This window comes from Medicago truncatula, chromosome 3, assembly GCF_003473485.1.
Source record: "Medicago truncatula cultivar Jemalong A17 chromosome 3, MtrunA17r5.0-ANR, whole genome shotgun sequence".
Classification (NCBI taxonomy): Eukaryota; Viridiplantae; Streptophyta; class Magnoliopsida; order Fabales; family Fabaceae; genus Medicago; species Medicago truncatula.
In genome coordinates, this window is record NC_053044.1 from 21,306,710 (window position 1) to 21,320,920 (window position 14,211).

General features: G+C 41.0%; 1 protein-coding gene across 1 annotated transcript; it reads right to left on the reverse strand.

Annotated features, from left to right (window-relative positions):
• Nucleotides 1-839: 839 nt before the first annotated feature.
• LOC120579547 (uncharacterized) lies at nt 840-13,922 on the reverse strand. The gene is given in 4 exon segments (XM_039831970.1): nt 840-2,144; nt 6,645-10,086; nt 10,351-12,220; nt 12,392-13,922. Coding segments are annotated over 4 exon segments (7,989 nt in total). The 5' UTR covers nt 13,764-13,922.
• Nucleotides 13,923-14,211: the final 289 nt, after the last annotated feature.

Here is a 14,211-nt window from a genome sequence, read left to right on the forward strand (position 1 = left end):
TATTAATTTTTTGTGAAATCCCTAACTTTTTCCTGGACCGCCCTTTTGGGTTTTCAATCCACTGGGATGCTCCTTTTGCCTAAGCCGCCCTTTCGGGTTTTCAACTTAGCGAGCCCTTTTTTTTTTTTTTTTAGCAATGACCATGACGATGCTTTTGAATCGAATGTCGACACATGCTTCTATGATACATGAATTGAAGATAAAATGTTTGTCAATTTTGCTCTTTTCAAAAGATTTTTCAATGTTTTTACTTCAAGTATTAACAGTAAAAATGGAAGAAAACTTGCACATAGAATAAATAGAAACTTCAAATAAAAGGCACAGGCTCAAATTGATTTAAAAGAGATGGTAACCAGCTAAAGGCATGATACCATAGATTACAAAGTTTGGAAAATGGTAATTAATATGGGGAAGGTACATTGAACACAATAACCATTATACTTCCTACCAACTTTGAATTACAATGTTTAGATTGCTTCAATATCATAGATCTTTTGACGGCTAAGGTACCCCAAGTGAGTGATGCTTTACTGATGCAGTTACTTGTCACAATCCTTAACTTTTGCATAGATCTCCCTTTCGGGTTTTCAATCTATCAGCATAATCAATTTTTTTTTATGTCTCTAATTTTTGCCTGGACCGCCCTTTCGGGTTTTCAGTCCACCGAGACGCTCATTTTTGGTTTAGGCCGCCCTTTCAGGTTTTTGACCTACCGAGCTGTTCTTTTATACATATTTAGACAAAATATTTCTTGACTGCATCAGAATTCACACGACGAGGTAACTGCTCTCCATCCATGGTTGTAAGAATTAAAGCACCACCAGAGAAAGCTCTATTCACTACATAGGGTCTGGTTGAAAAGACTTGATACTTTTGACCACTAGGTCTCCCTCTTTAAAATCACGGGGACAAACCTTCTTATCAAACGCCTGTTTCATCCTTGTCTGATATAGTTGTCCGTGACACAAAGCAGCCATGCATTTCTCCTCAATCAAATTCAACTGATCGTACCTATTCTGACACCATTCAGCCTCTAACAACTCAGCTTCCATCAAGACTCTCAATGACGGGATTTCAACTTCTACGGGAAGTATCGCTTCCGTACCATACACCAAAGAAAAAGGGGTTGCCCCTGTTGAAGTACGCACTGAAGTACGGTAACCATACAAAGCATAGGGTAACATCTCATGCCAGTCCTTATAGGTGACCACCATCTTCTGCACAATCTTCTTAATATTCTTGTTTGCAGCTTCGACCACACCATTCATCTGGGGTCTATAAGGAGAAGAGTTATGATGCTCAAAATTGAAATCATCACATAATTCCTTCATCATTTTATTGTTCAGATTCGTACCATTATCCGTGATAATCTTGTTAGGGACACCATAGCGACATATGATATTGTTCTTGATAAACCGGACCACCACTTGCTTGGTCACTAGTATGAAACGATTTCCATTGGAAGCTTTTGGTTCGATCCGACCAATCATATCAATACCCCACATAGAGAACGGCCACGGTGACGAGATAACAATGAGCATAGACGGTGGCACATAAATCTTATCCGCATAAATCTGGCACTTCTTGGCATAGTGATGGCAGTCAGCATGCATCGTTATCCAGTAGTAGCCTGCTCTCAATGCTTTCTTAGCCATTGAATATCCACTAGAATGGGTCCCGAATGAGCCTTCATGTATCTCATGCATTAATAAATCTGCTTCTCGTCGGTCCACACATCTGAGCAAAACTGAATCAAAGTTCCTTTTGTACAAAACATCTCCACTTAGAAAGAAGTTACCAGACAATCTTCTTAAAGTTCTCTTATCTTTGCGGGATGCCCCAGGAGGGTACTCTTGAGTTTGAAGAAACACTTTAATATCATGAAACCACGGCTTATCATCGAAAACCGCTTCGGCTGTAAACACATAAGCAGGCCTATCAAGGAATTTAACACTGATTAGTGGCACGTCGTTGCCACGATTCACTTTGATCATTGAAGATAAAGTAGCTAGGGCATCTGCCATTTGATTCTCATCCCGAGGAATGTGGTGCAGCTCCACCTTGTTGAAGAAAGTCAAAAGACGTCTTGCATAGTCTCTGTAAGGTACCAAACCATCATGGTGAGTCTCCCATTTTCCTTTGATCTGGTTAATCACAAGAGCAGAATCTCCATATATGTCAATATTTTTAATCCTCAAGTCAATGGCTTCTTCAATACCCATGATGCAAGCTTCATATTCTACAATGTTGTTCGTGCAATCAAACCGGAGTCTTGCTGTCGCGTCATTTTTTGGAGATCAAGGCTATTTGATTAGCTTTTGATTCACTAATTATTTCACGACTGAACATTTAATTTTATTAAAAAAAGGGGAAAAAAGTTCAAACTACCCCTATTTGAAAAGATTTAGGGTTCGGGGGTTAGTTACATAAAGGGAAGGTATTAGCACCCTCTATGTCCGTAGTACTCTACGGGAACCTCTTGGTTTTATTTAATTTAATGTGCTATAACTTGCTTGCTTTTGAAAAAGAAGTTAATGTGATGATTAAAAGAAAAAGAAAGTGAGACCTAATTTATCTACATTTTTTATTGTTTGGAAGGACATGGTCCTCTGCCTACGTACCCGTGAGGGATCAAAACCTCGTAGTTCGGGGTAGAAAACGACGTTTGGTTGGTTTTGTGTTTTTTATTAGTTTTGAAAAAAGTTTTAAATGGAAAAGCCAAGTGGCAAAATAAGAATTGGTTTGTATTTTTGTTAAAAGAAAATGACTTAAAGTAGATTTACAGTTGATTGCAATTTTGATTTATGAAAGAAATAAAATAAAGACGATCACTTGACTTGGATCAAGGTTTATTATGGAAAAATGTTTTTTGTGATTTTTTGGTTATTTGCATGTTTTTGTGATTTTTGAATAAACATATAAACTAACGGAGCATAAAGAATAAAAGCGCGGCTACCCTAAGTTAGAAATATAAAATCTATGACTATTACATAAAAAGCCTATTTACATTCTAAGGTCTACAATAAAAATTAAAATGCTAAAAATAAATAAACAAATACGAAAAGGAATAAGGAAAAATAAAAAAAATGGTCCAAACACAAGGTGGGGTGCAGTAGTAAACAGGGGTGTGCAGAAAGCAAAAAAAAAAGAATTTGGGCTTTAAGGAAACGAACCGGGTCGCGGGTCATGGGTCATGGGCGACCCGGTTTGGGGGATATATAAGAGTTGTAGGGTTTTTTCTTTCATTTTTCATTTTTCTTTCTCTCTCTTATCCCTCAAATCCTCTCTTCTCTCTCTACTTCTTTCTTCTTCTCCGGTTGGAGATGGGGCGGCCGGGAGAAGTCCGGCGCGGTGGCCGGCGAGCCATCGCGGCTGCGCCGCCGCGCCGGAGCTAAAAAAGCTCCCTTTTTTTATTTTTTTTCGCTCTTTCTCTTCTACTTCCCTCCCTCTGTTCACTTCTAGCCTTTAAATTCCCAAAACCTTTACCCAAACGCCTAGATCTAAAAAAAGGAAAGAATTTTATACCTTTTGTTTAAGAAACGGATTCGGCTTTCTTGTGGCCGATTCTGTGATGTTGTGCGTGTGTGTCGTTGTGTGATGCAGTGTTGTTGGTGTTGCGGTTCTGTGCGTGTGTTTGTTGCTGTTGTGACGGTTTGGGGTTGTGCGCCTCTGTGTGTGCGTGTGTGGGTTGTGTTGCGCGCGGCCGTGTTCCGTTTCTGTGCGATGCCTTTTTCTCTGTTTCTCGTGTGCTCTGCTGCGTTCTGTTGTCCTCTGTTTTTGTTGTGTTTCCCGTGTTCTGTTCTGTTTTTTTCTTTGTTGTGCAGGTCTCTATTTATAGAGTGAGTTTGAGGCTAGGATTTGTTACTGATGAGCAAAAAATCAGTAGTTTGTGGAGGAGAAAAAGGGAAATGCGTCTGTTTTTTTACTGGATTTGTTTCAGATGAGGCAGTGTGAACTGGATTTGGACTGGAACAGCATACGCGTGATGCTGATATTCTGCACCTGGACCTTTTTGGATTTTGGACTTTTTGGACTTAAAAAAAAAATAATTAAAAGGATAATATCTACACTTTTGGTTTTAAATAAATAAAAAAGAAAAATTTAAAATGGGAATAAAAGAAATTTAATCTAATCTTGGACTAAAATTAAAAATTAGAGTTCTAAATTAAAAGATGGAAATAAATAATTAAAGACTGAGAGAAGAGGGCCCGATTCGGAACTTTATGAGGTATTTCAAAATACCTCCCTGCCGAATTTTTTACTGAAACGTGAGACCGATCAGGGTTAAATGGCGCGTGTCAGTGAGATCTTGGGTCAAAAATTGGGGTATGACAGATGCCCCTATTTAAGTTTCTTCGTTCAGAGATTTGAAGATGGAATCTTTGATTCGATGAGCCGAAGAGACTTAAATACAAAAGTGCACCAATTTTGACCTAAGATACTATGAATGTTCATGATTTAATTATGAATGCATGATGACAATGACGGCTCGACTGGAATGAAAAGACCCTAGGATACCCAAATTCTTCGAAGAAAGGGATCCGACTTCACTGGGGAATCTGGTTTCACTGGGGAAAATGGTTTCATTGGGGAAAATGGTTGTTCCTCATTGTCTCGACATCTCGAAACAAAGCGCAAATGGTTCAGACTCCAATGTCCATTTGTGGACTTGGTTTTGAAAATGAAATAATAGAAGGATACAAGCTATTTGTTGGTTGAAATTGGCCACTTGTCACAGGCTGTTCGTTGGTTGGAACTGGTCGCTGAGCATAAAGATAAAAGATTGACATGAGTTGTTCGTTTGTTGGAACTAGTTGCTCGGAAGGTAAAAAACATTGGCATAGGCTATTCGTTTGTTGGAATCGGTCGCTGGGCATAAAGATAAAAGATTGACATGAGTTGTTCGTTTGTTGGAACTAGTTGCTCGGAAGGTAAAAAACATTGGCATAGACTATTCGTTTGTTGGAATCGGTCGCTGGGCATAAAGATAAAAGATTGACATGAGTTGTTCGTTTGTTGGAACTAGTTGCTCGGAAGGTAAAAAATATTGGCATAGGCTATTCGTTTGTTGGAATCGGTCGCTTGAAAAGTTTGGATTGGTGACATCTCTAGAACAGCTACGCTGGGGATGATACTTGGAGTTTGAAGTTGACATCGAGTTTAACTAGCGTTGTGACTAGTACGGCTTTCCGCCGGGGATGATACTTCGAAACTAAAGTTGAAATTGGCATTGATTAGTGACATGACTTAGCACGGCTTTTCACCGGGCATGACACCTTTGAAATATGGAAGATAAAACGGAAGATGTTTTACTCGTAGAAATTTGCGGCTTGACGCAATGGTGAGCTTTGACTGATGCAATTATGTGTGAATTGATGTTATGCATATGTCGTGTACGCGTAAACGTATGATTATGTGAAAATATTGGTGAATGCATGATTGCATGAATGTATGGATATATGAATGTACATGACACGTGAATCGATGAACTGAGACAAGACAGGTAAGATGGGAGTCGGACCGACATTGCATTACAAACACTCGGCAACCTTCCTTGGAGATGATATTATTGTGAGCAAATCGAGCCGTTGATGGTGTAAGAACCTGGCACTAGGTAGCCACCGGTGCCTCCTGGGGGGTGAGCCCATTGTCGATGAAAGAAGTCTGGAAGAAGTCGCCATTTGTAAACCGGCATAGAGTGTCTTTCCATTGGTATGCTTCAGCAGTCATACCTTTTGTTTTATTTGAAAAAAAAATCCCTAATTTTTGCCTGGACCGCCCTTTCGGGTTTTCAGTCCACCGGGAATATTTTTGTTTTGCCCCTAATTTTTGCCTGGACCGCCCTTTCGGGTTTTCAGTCCACCGGGACGCTCTTTGTTGCCTAAGTCGCCTTTTCAGGTTTTCAACTTAGCGAGCTTCTTTGTATTATTTTTGTATTTGTTTATTCAGAGACTTTCCTTAGTGTCGAGCCACACTTTTAGCAGGATCTAACCTCTCTTGAGTTGATATATGCCTCTTTTACTCCCGAGTGCCAAGCTGTATCTATTTGTTTATGCTTTTTATTATATAACTTTTTAGAAATCTATTTCAAAGTATTATCATCAGTAAAAGAGGAAAAAATCGAGAAACAAAACAAGTAGGAGTCAAAAGAGAGGTAAAAGCTCAAAGTTTATTAATCGAATGACGCTATGCCAATGGCATGACTTCATGGAGTTCTTTACAAAGTTTGAAAAGAAATGGTAATTTAAAATGGAAAGGTACGTTGAACTTCATAACTCTATCGTTCTCTAACAACTTTGAAATCCGTTATCTTGTGGCTCGAATACTTTTGATATCAGGTATGCCCCAAGTGTATCTGTGTTCGACTGGATGCAGTTACTTTGTCTCTTTTTTTTTTTTTTTTTTTTTTTTTTTTTTTTTAAATCCTTAATTTTTGCATAGACTGCCCTTTCGGGTTTTCACTCTATCAGGATAATGATCTCTGTTTATTGTCTCTAATTTTTGCCTGGACCGCCCTTTTCGGGTTTTCAGTCCACCGAGACGCTCATTTTTGCCTAAGTCGCCCTTTTCGGGTTTTCGACTTACCGAGCTGTTCTTTAAAATTTTTATTTTTTTTTTATTTTTTTTTTTATTTTTTTTTAGACAAAGTATTTCTTGACTGCATCCGTGTTCACAGGTCGTGGAAGTTCTTCACCGTCCATGGTTTGTATAGTCATGGCACCACCTGAGAAGGCCTTTTTAACAACATACGGTCCTTCATAATTAGGAGCCCACTTGCCTCGGGAGTCTGGTTGGAAAGAGAAAATCTTTTTGAGCACGAGATCACCTTCTTTAAACTCACGGGGACGAACTTTCTTGTCAAAAGCCTGTTTCATCCTTTTTTGATATAACTGTCCGTGACATAGGGCTGTCATGCGCTTTTCTTCGATTAGATTCAACTGGTCGTATCTATTTTGAACCCATTCAGCTTCTGATAAGTCAGCCTCCATTAGGACTCTCAATGATGGAATTTCGACTTCTACAGGAAGTACTGCCTCCATACCATATACCAGGGATAAAGGGGTTGCCCCTGTTGATGTGCGTATAGAAGTACGATATCCATGTAATGCAAAGGGAAGCATTTCATGCCAATCTTTATAAGTCACCACCATCTTCTGGACAATCCTCTTTATATTCTTATTTGCAGCTTCGACAGCACCATTCATTTGGGGTCTGTAAGGTGAAGAGTTATGGTGCTCGATCTTGAAATCATCACACAATTCTTTCATCATCTTGTTGTTTAGATTTGTTCCGTTGTCGGTGATGATCCGGTTGGGGATGCCATAGCGACAAATGATATGATTCTTGATAAATTTGACCACTACTTGCTTGGTCACATTGGCATATGATGCGGCCTCAACCCACTTAGTGAAGTAGTCAATAGCCACTAGGATAAAACGGTGTCCATTTGAAGCTTTGGGCTCAATCCTTCCGATCATGTCAATGCCCCACATAGAGAAAGGCCACGGAGAGGAAAGTAAATTGAGTGTAGTCGGCGGCATATGAATCTTGTCGGCGTATATCTGACACTTGTGACACTTTCTGGTATGCTTGTAGCAATCTGATTCCATTGTCATCCAGTAGTAGCCTGCTCGCAATATCTTTTTAGCCATTGTGTGCCCATTAGGATGAATTCCGAAGGATCCTTCGTGTATTTCATGTATCAATAAATCAGCTTCATATTTGTCTACACATCTGAGCAAGACCGTGTCAAAGTTTCTTTTGTACAAGATATCTCCATTCAAGAAGAAATTACTAGATAATCTTCTGAGAGTCTTCTTATCTTTGTTGGATGCTCCAGGAGGATACTCTCGAGTTTGGAGAAACACCTTAATATCATGAAACCAAGGTTTATCGTCGAAAGCTGCTTCAGCGGCAAACACATAAGCGGGTCTATCAAGGAATTTGACGCTGATTAGTGGCACGTCATTGTGATGATTCACCTTGATCATTGAAGACAAAGTAGCCAAGGCATCAGCCATCTGATTCTCATCTCGAGGGATATGATGTAATTCCACTTTGTTGAAGAAAGTCAATAAACGTCTTGCATAGTCTCGATAAGGTATTAGTCCTGCATGAAGAGTTTCCCATTTTCCTTTGATCTGGTTGATTACGAGAGCTGAATCTCCATATATTTCGATGTTCTTGATTCTCAGATCAATGGCTTCTTCAATACCCATGATGCAGGCTTCATATTCAGCGATGTTGTTTGTGCAGTCAAACCGGAGTCTTGCTGTGAAAGGGATGTGAGTACCCTTAGGAGTAAGGAGTACTGCTCCTATGCCGTTGCCGTATACATTGACAGCCCCATCAAATATCAAACCCCATACTGAATCTGGATCAGGTCCTTCTCCGAATAGTGGCTCGTCGCAATCTTTCATTTTTAGATACATGATCTCTTCATCAGGGAAGTCAAACTTGATAGGTCGATAGTCTTCAAGTGGTTGGTGAGCTAAGTGATCAGCAAGAATACTGCCTTTAATTGCCTTCTGGGAACGGTACTCGATATCATACTCAGATAGTAGCATCTGCCACCGTGCAATCCTTCCTGTCAAAGCGGGCTTCTCAAATATGTACTTGATTGGATCCATTTTAGATACCAGCCAAGTAGTGTGATTAATCATATAATGACGGAGGCGTTTGGCAGCCCAGGCTAGAGCACAACATGTCTTCTCGAGCATGGAGTATCGAGATTCACATTCAGTAAACTTCTTGCTTAAATAATAAATGGCGTGCTCTTTTCTTCCGGTTTCATCTTGTTGTCCGAGCACACAACCCATGGAATTTTCTAACACCGTTAGGTACATGATCAAAGGTCTTCCTTAAACTGGAGGGATGAGAATCGGTGGTTCTAGCAAGTACTTCTTTATGCTGTCAAAAGCCTTCTGGCAATCTTCGGTCCACACAATACCTTGTTCTTTGCGGAGTAGTTTGAATATCGGCCCACAAGTTGCAGTCATATGAGAAATGAACCGGGAGATGTAATTTAGTCGTCCAAGAAAACCCCTTACTTCTTTTTCTGTTCTCGGAGCAGGCATCTCTCTGATGGCTTTGACTTTGTCAGGATCTACTTCGATGCCTTTCTGGCTGACAATGAAACCTAGAAGCTTTCCGGATCTGACACCAAAAGTGCATTTGTTGGGATTTAGACGAAGTTTGTACTTCCTTAGGCGCTGGAACATCTTCTGTAGATACTTGACATGGTCTTCTTCAGTAATCGACTTGACTATCATATCATCCACATAGACCTCGATCTCTTTATGTATCATATCGTGGAAAAGAGTAGTCATACCCCTCTGATAAGTAGCTCCTGCATTGATTAAACCGAACGGCATTACTTTGTAGCAAAAAGTGCCCCAAGGTGTAATAAATGATGTTTTCTCTCTATCTTCAGGTGCCATCTTGATTTGATTATAACCGGAGAATCCATCCATGAATGAGAAGACTTTGGACTTGGCAGTACTGTCAACCAACACGTCAATATGAGGTAAAGGAAAGTCGTCTTTCGGGCTAGCTTTGTTTAAATCACGGTAGTCGACACACATTCTGACCTTACCATCTTTCTTTGGAACAGGCACTATGTTAGCTAACCATTGGGGGTAATTTGATGTGATGAGGAAACCAGCGTCGATCTGTTTCTGTACCTCTTCTTTGATTTTGAGAGCCATGTCAGGACGTGTTCTTCTCAACTTTTGTTTGACTGGCGGACACTCAGGTTTCAAAGGTAGGTGATGCACCACAATATCAGTGTCTAGACCCGGCATATCTTGGTAGGACCAGGCAAACACATCAACGTACTCTTTGAGGAGCTCTATCACTTGCTTTTTAACACTTGTTTCGAGCGATGCCCCAACCTTGATTTCTTTCTTGTCTTCTTTGGTGCCCAAATTAATCACTTCTAGTTCGTCCCCATAAGGCTGAATGGTCTTCTTCTCTTGTTCGAGTAGTCGAGAGATTTCGTCAGGGATCTCTTCATTCTCTTCTTCCTCCGCTTCATACACAGGGAACTCAAAGTTATGTTGTTCAACGGGTTCGTCGATTTCTAATCTGCACATGTGATGGATGATTTTTTAGAAAAAGGATACATGCAGATTTTTTTGAAAATTCATGTTGGGTTTTTTGTATTACCACTTTTTAGAAAAGCATAAAAGAAAATGAGACAAAACATCGGAAAAAAAACGACATTTTTATTTTATTGATGATAATTTCTTGAAATAAAAAGCCCTAGATAAGTTTACTTTCGCTTGGGGCGGGGCGAAAGGATGTTTTTTGAAAAGAAAAGCATAAACTAGACAAATGCATTACTTGGACAAGTGAGCAACAAAAGGAACATCTACGGCAACCCAATTGTGGCTGGATACTCCTGGCGTTATAAAACCTCGTGGCACACTTTCAGGATCGTCTTCAATGATTGCATGGATAAAGCCCGAACTGTGGAAAGTGCCCTTCTTTGCTGTGGACAAACCAGTAGATGGGAAGAAACCCAAACCTTCTCGGTGCTTGTTTTCTGGAAGCTCTATCAGTTTTCCCCAACTTGTGGACCCTCCTGCTTGTATGACTTTCTGAGCATCTTTCAGAGACGAGATAGAGGCTTCATTCCTCTTGGTATTCTTATCTTCTATAGTAAACCCTTGAAAAGGTGTCCCTTCGACATCGTCTGCCCCAATGAAAGAGAAAGACGACAAATGACTCACCAATAAAGCCTCTTCACCGTTTACAGTTACTAGCTTCCCATTCTTCACAAACTTCAGCTTTTGATGCAGTGTGGATGTGACAGCCCCTGCTTCGTGAATCCAAGGTCGACCCAGTAAGCAACTATATGAAGCTTGAATGTCCATGACTTGAAAATTAACTTGAAAAACTTGTGGCCCAACTGTGATAGGTAGAACCACCTCTCCAAGGACATCCTTCCTCGAGCCATCAAAAGCTTTCACCATTACCCCACTTCGTCTTAAAGGTGCGCCTTGGTAAGCGAGTTGGGTATAAGTTGTTTTGGACAACACATTCAAAGATGATCCAGTATCCACCAGTACATTTGACAAAGCATCGGTTTTACAGTTCACAAATATATGCAGCGCCCGATTGTGGTTCCTTCCTTCTGCTGGGAGCTCTTCATCACTGAAACCCAAGTTGTTGCATGCAGTGATGTTCCCTACTATTCCGCCAAACTGACCCACCGTTACATCATAATCCACAAAAGCTTGTTCTAAGACCTTCATTAATGCATCTTTATGGGCCTCAGAATTTAGTAATAAAGACATTATGGATATTTTGGATGGAGTCTGCATCAGTTGGTCAACAACCTTGTACTCGCTCTTCTTTATTAACTTGAGAATCTCATCAAACTCTGTACTTGTACCATCCCCATTGGGTTGATCCACTTCTTTGGCGATACCAGCATCTTTAGTCCGAACCTCCTTGTTTATTGTAGCATCAATCTTCTTTGGGAACACTATGGGAACAACGCGCCCATTTCTCAGAACTCTACTGTCTTCAACAATATTATCCACACTAGACAAAGGCGGTATTGGAACCTCACGACCCTCTTCAATCATGGTGGCATTGTATTTGTATGGGATGGCTTTTTCAGAAGCATATGGCAGTGGACCCGGTAAGCAGATCACCAGAGGGGTGATAGTTGACTTTCGACTGTCATAAAATACCTCCAAAGGCCCTTCAGGAGTTATTACACACACATCATCACACCTCCTTTCGACCACAAGCTCTCCTCGGTCTAGAAGCCCTTGAATATCATTTCTTACTTTCTGACATCCTCCGGAGTTCATAAGGCATATTTCACAGAGATCATGATCATGCTCAAAAAGGTCGACTTTGCATAACTTGGCATGTAACGGGACCAAGGGTGTTCTGATATGTTGAACATTCAGAAGGGGACGAGTCTTTTGACAGTCTTCGATCATGTTGACTGTTGCGGCACCATGATTCGGCAATGGGTTTGTTTGAACATTTGGCGCCGAGTCTGTGAAAGTTATTTTTCCATCATTGATCAACCTCTGTACTGTGCTTTTAAAGGCATAACAAGTTTCAATGTTATGGCCACGGCCCCCTTCATGGAAGTCACAAGTTTGGTCAAGTCTATACCAAGATGGTAGTTTTTCTGGGATAGGAGGAGCTGTTCTAGTTTGGACAAGGTTTTTCTTGAGTAAGCCGGGAAGTAATTCTGCATAGGTGACTGGTATTGGGTTAATCGGCATTCTTGGTGGTCGCGGTTGTTGTGGGCGTTGTTGATAAGGTTGTTGTTGGAAATTTTGTTGAGGGTATTGTTGATATGGGTATTGTTGGTATGGTTGTTGCTGGTATGGTTGTTGTTGGTATGGTTGTTGTTGGAAATTTTGTTGTTGGACATTTTGTGGTGAAGGATTTTGTGGGAATTGAGGATATTGTGGTATTTGAGGATGGTTATTTGTTTGTTGAAAAGGGTGAGAGGTGGGTGTGATGGCAGCAATGTGTTGATAGGCTGGATAAGTTTGTTGAGGCCCTCCATGAGTCACCATACCGACTTCTTGTTCTTTCTTCCTCGGGAAATGGTTCCCGGTCTTCTTGGTCCCACTGGCAGGAGTTGTATTCTTTACTAAGCGTCCTTCTCGGACTCCTTCTTCTAACTGTACTCCCATACCAACCATCTCCGCGAAGCTCTTTGGTGTACTCCCGACCATCTTTTTGTAATAAAAATGATTCAAAGTTTTTAGGAAGAGCTTGGTCATCTCTTTCTCCTCAATTCGTGGGCTGACTTGGGCAGCGGTGTCTCTCCACCGTTGGGCGTACTCTTTGAACGTCTCTTTATCTCCCTGAGTCATGGCTTGGAGATCACTTCGGTCCGGAGTCATGTCTACATTGTAACTGTACTGTTCCACAAAAGCTTCACAAAGGTCACGGAAAGTTTGAACCCTTGTTTTGTCTAGGTTTGTGTACCACTTTGAAGCAGGGCCGGTCAAGCTTTCTTGGAAGTAGTAAATAAGAATCTGATCATCTTGGGCATACGCAGGCATCCTTCTCACATACATTTTTAGATGTTCCTCAGGGCAAGAACTCCCTTTGTATTTCTCGAAGTCTGGAATCTTGAATTTGTGAGGTACCTGCACACTCGGTACCAAACAGAGATCGTACGCAGTCTTCCCAAATTTCCCTTTTTCACGGAGGGCTTTCATGTCTCGGCGTAGTTCATCATACTTTTCTCGTAGGTCGCTTACTTCCTCGTAAGCCTCTACATTCCCTGAATGAAAGATAGGTTCTTCAGTTTGCGGGGTTGTATGTATCACAGGTGCTGAGTAGGTCATGGTGGCTGGAGTGACCCTCATGGCAGGTAGGGGTACTTGAGCCGTGTACTGGTGAGTGGGCATCTGAGCTTCACAAGTGATAGGACGAAATATCTCCCCAGCAGTGAAAGGTGGAAACCAAGGCGTGGAACGTTGCGGAGCGGACTGCGTTGGAGTGTCAGCACATAGTGTCCAAGAAGAAGATGCCTCGGCCTGAGTTCTGACAGGAGGAGGTGGAGGTGCTTGTGATCGGGCCTGCGCTTCTGTTATGGCCTGAGCTTGAGTTTGCGCTTGTGCCAATGCTTGCGCTTGTGCTTGAATCTGTGCTTGAGCTTGAGTCTGAGCTTCCGCCATTGTTTTTATTAATTCAGCCATCTCGTCCATCCTAGTCTGCATGGCTGTCATTTCTTCACGAAGTACCCGATTTTCCTGCTCAAGATAATCCATCTTCTTCTTTACGTTTGCTCGAGTGTAGTGAGTACGGGTTGACTTGTAGATGATACGTGGGGCCACCGTATGAAACGAGTTGACCCTTTTTCTGGAAAAGGAAGTTTGTGTGAGACTTTGATTTGAGACTATGAAATGCAGGATGATGCATGATGTTTATGCAAAAATAGACGTATATTTTTTTATCGAAGGACTTATGAAAGTATTTTGTAAATATCATAGTTGAGAGTTCCATTGAATAATTCGCATACTATAAGATAATTCCCTTTCTAAACAACGAAGCCAAGGGATAGACTTTGCAAAAAATAAGATAAATATCTAACTTAAAGCTAAAAACAAAAATAAAAGAAAAACTGGGAACTCTCAAGCTCTTTGAAGTAGACTATTCATCAGAATCTGAATGTGCATCTTTGAAGAACTCCCAACGCTCCCCTGCGCTGATAAATTG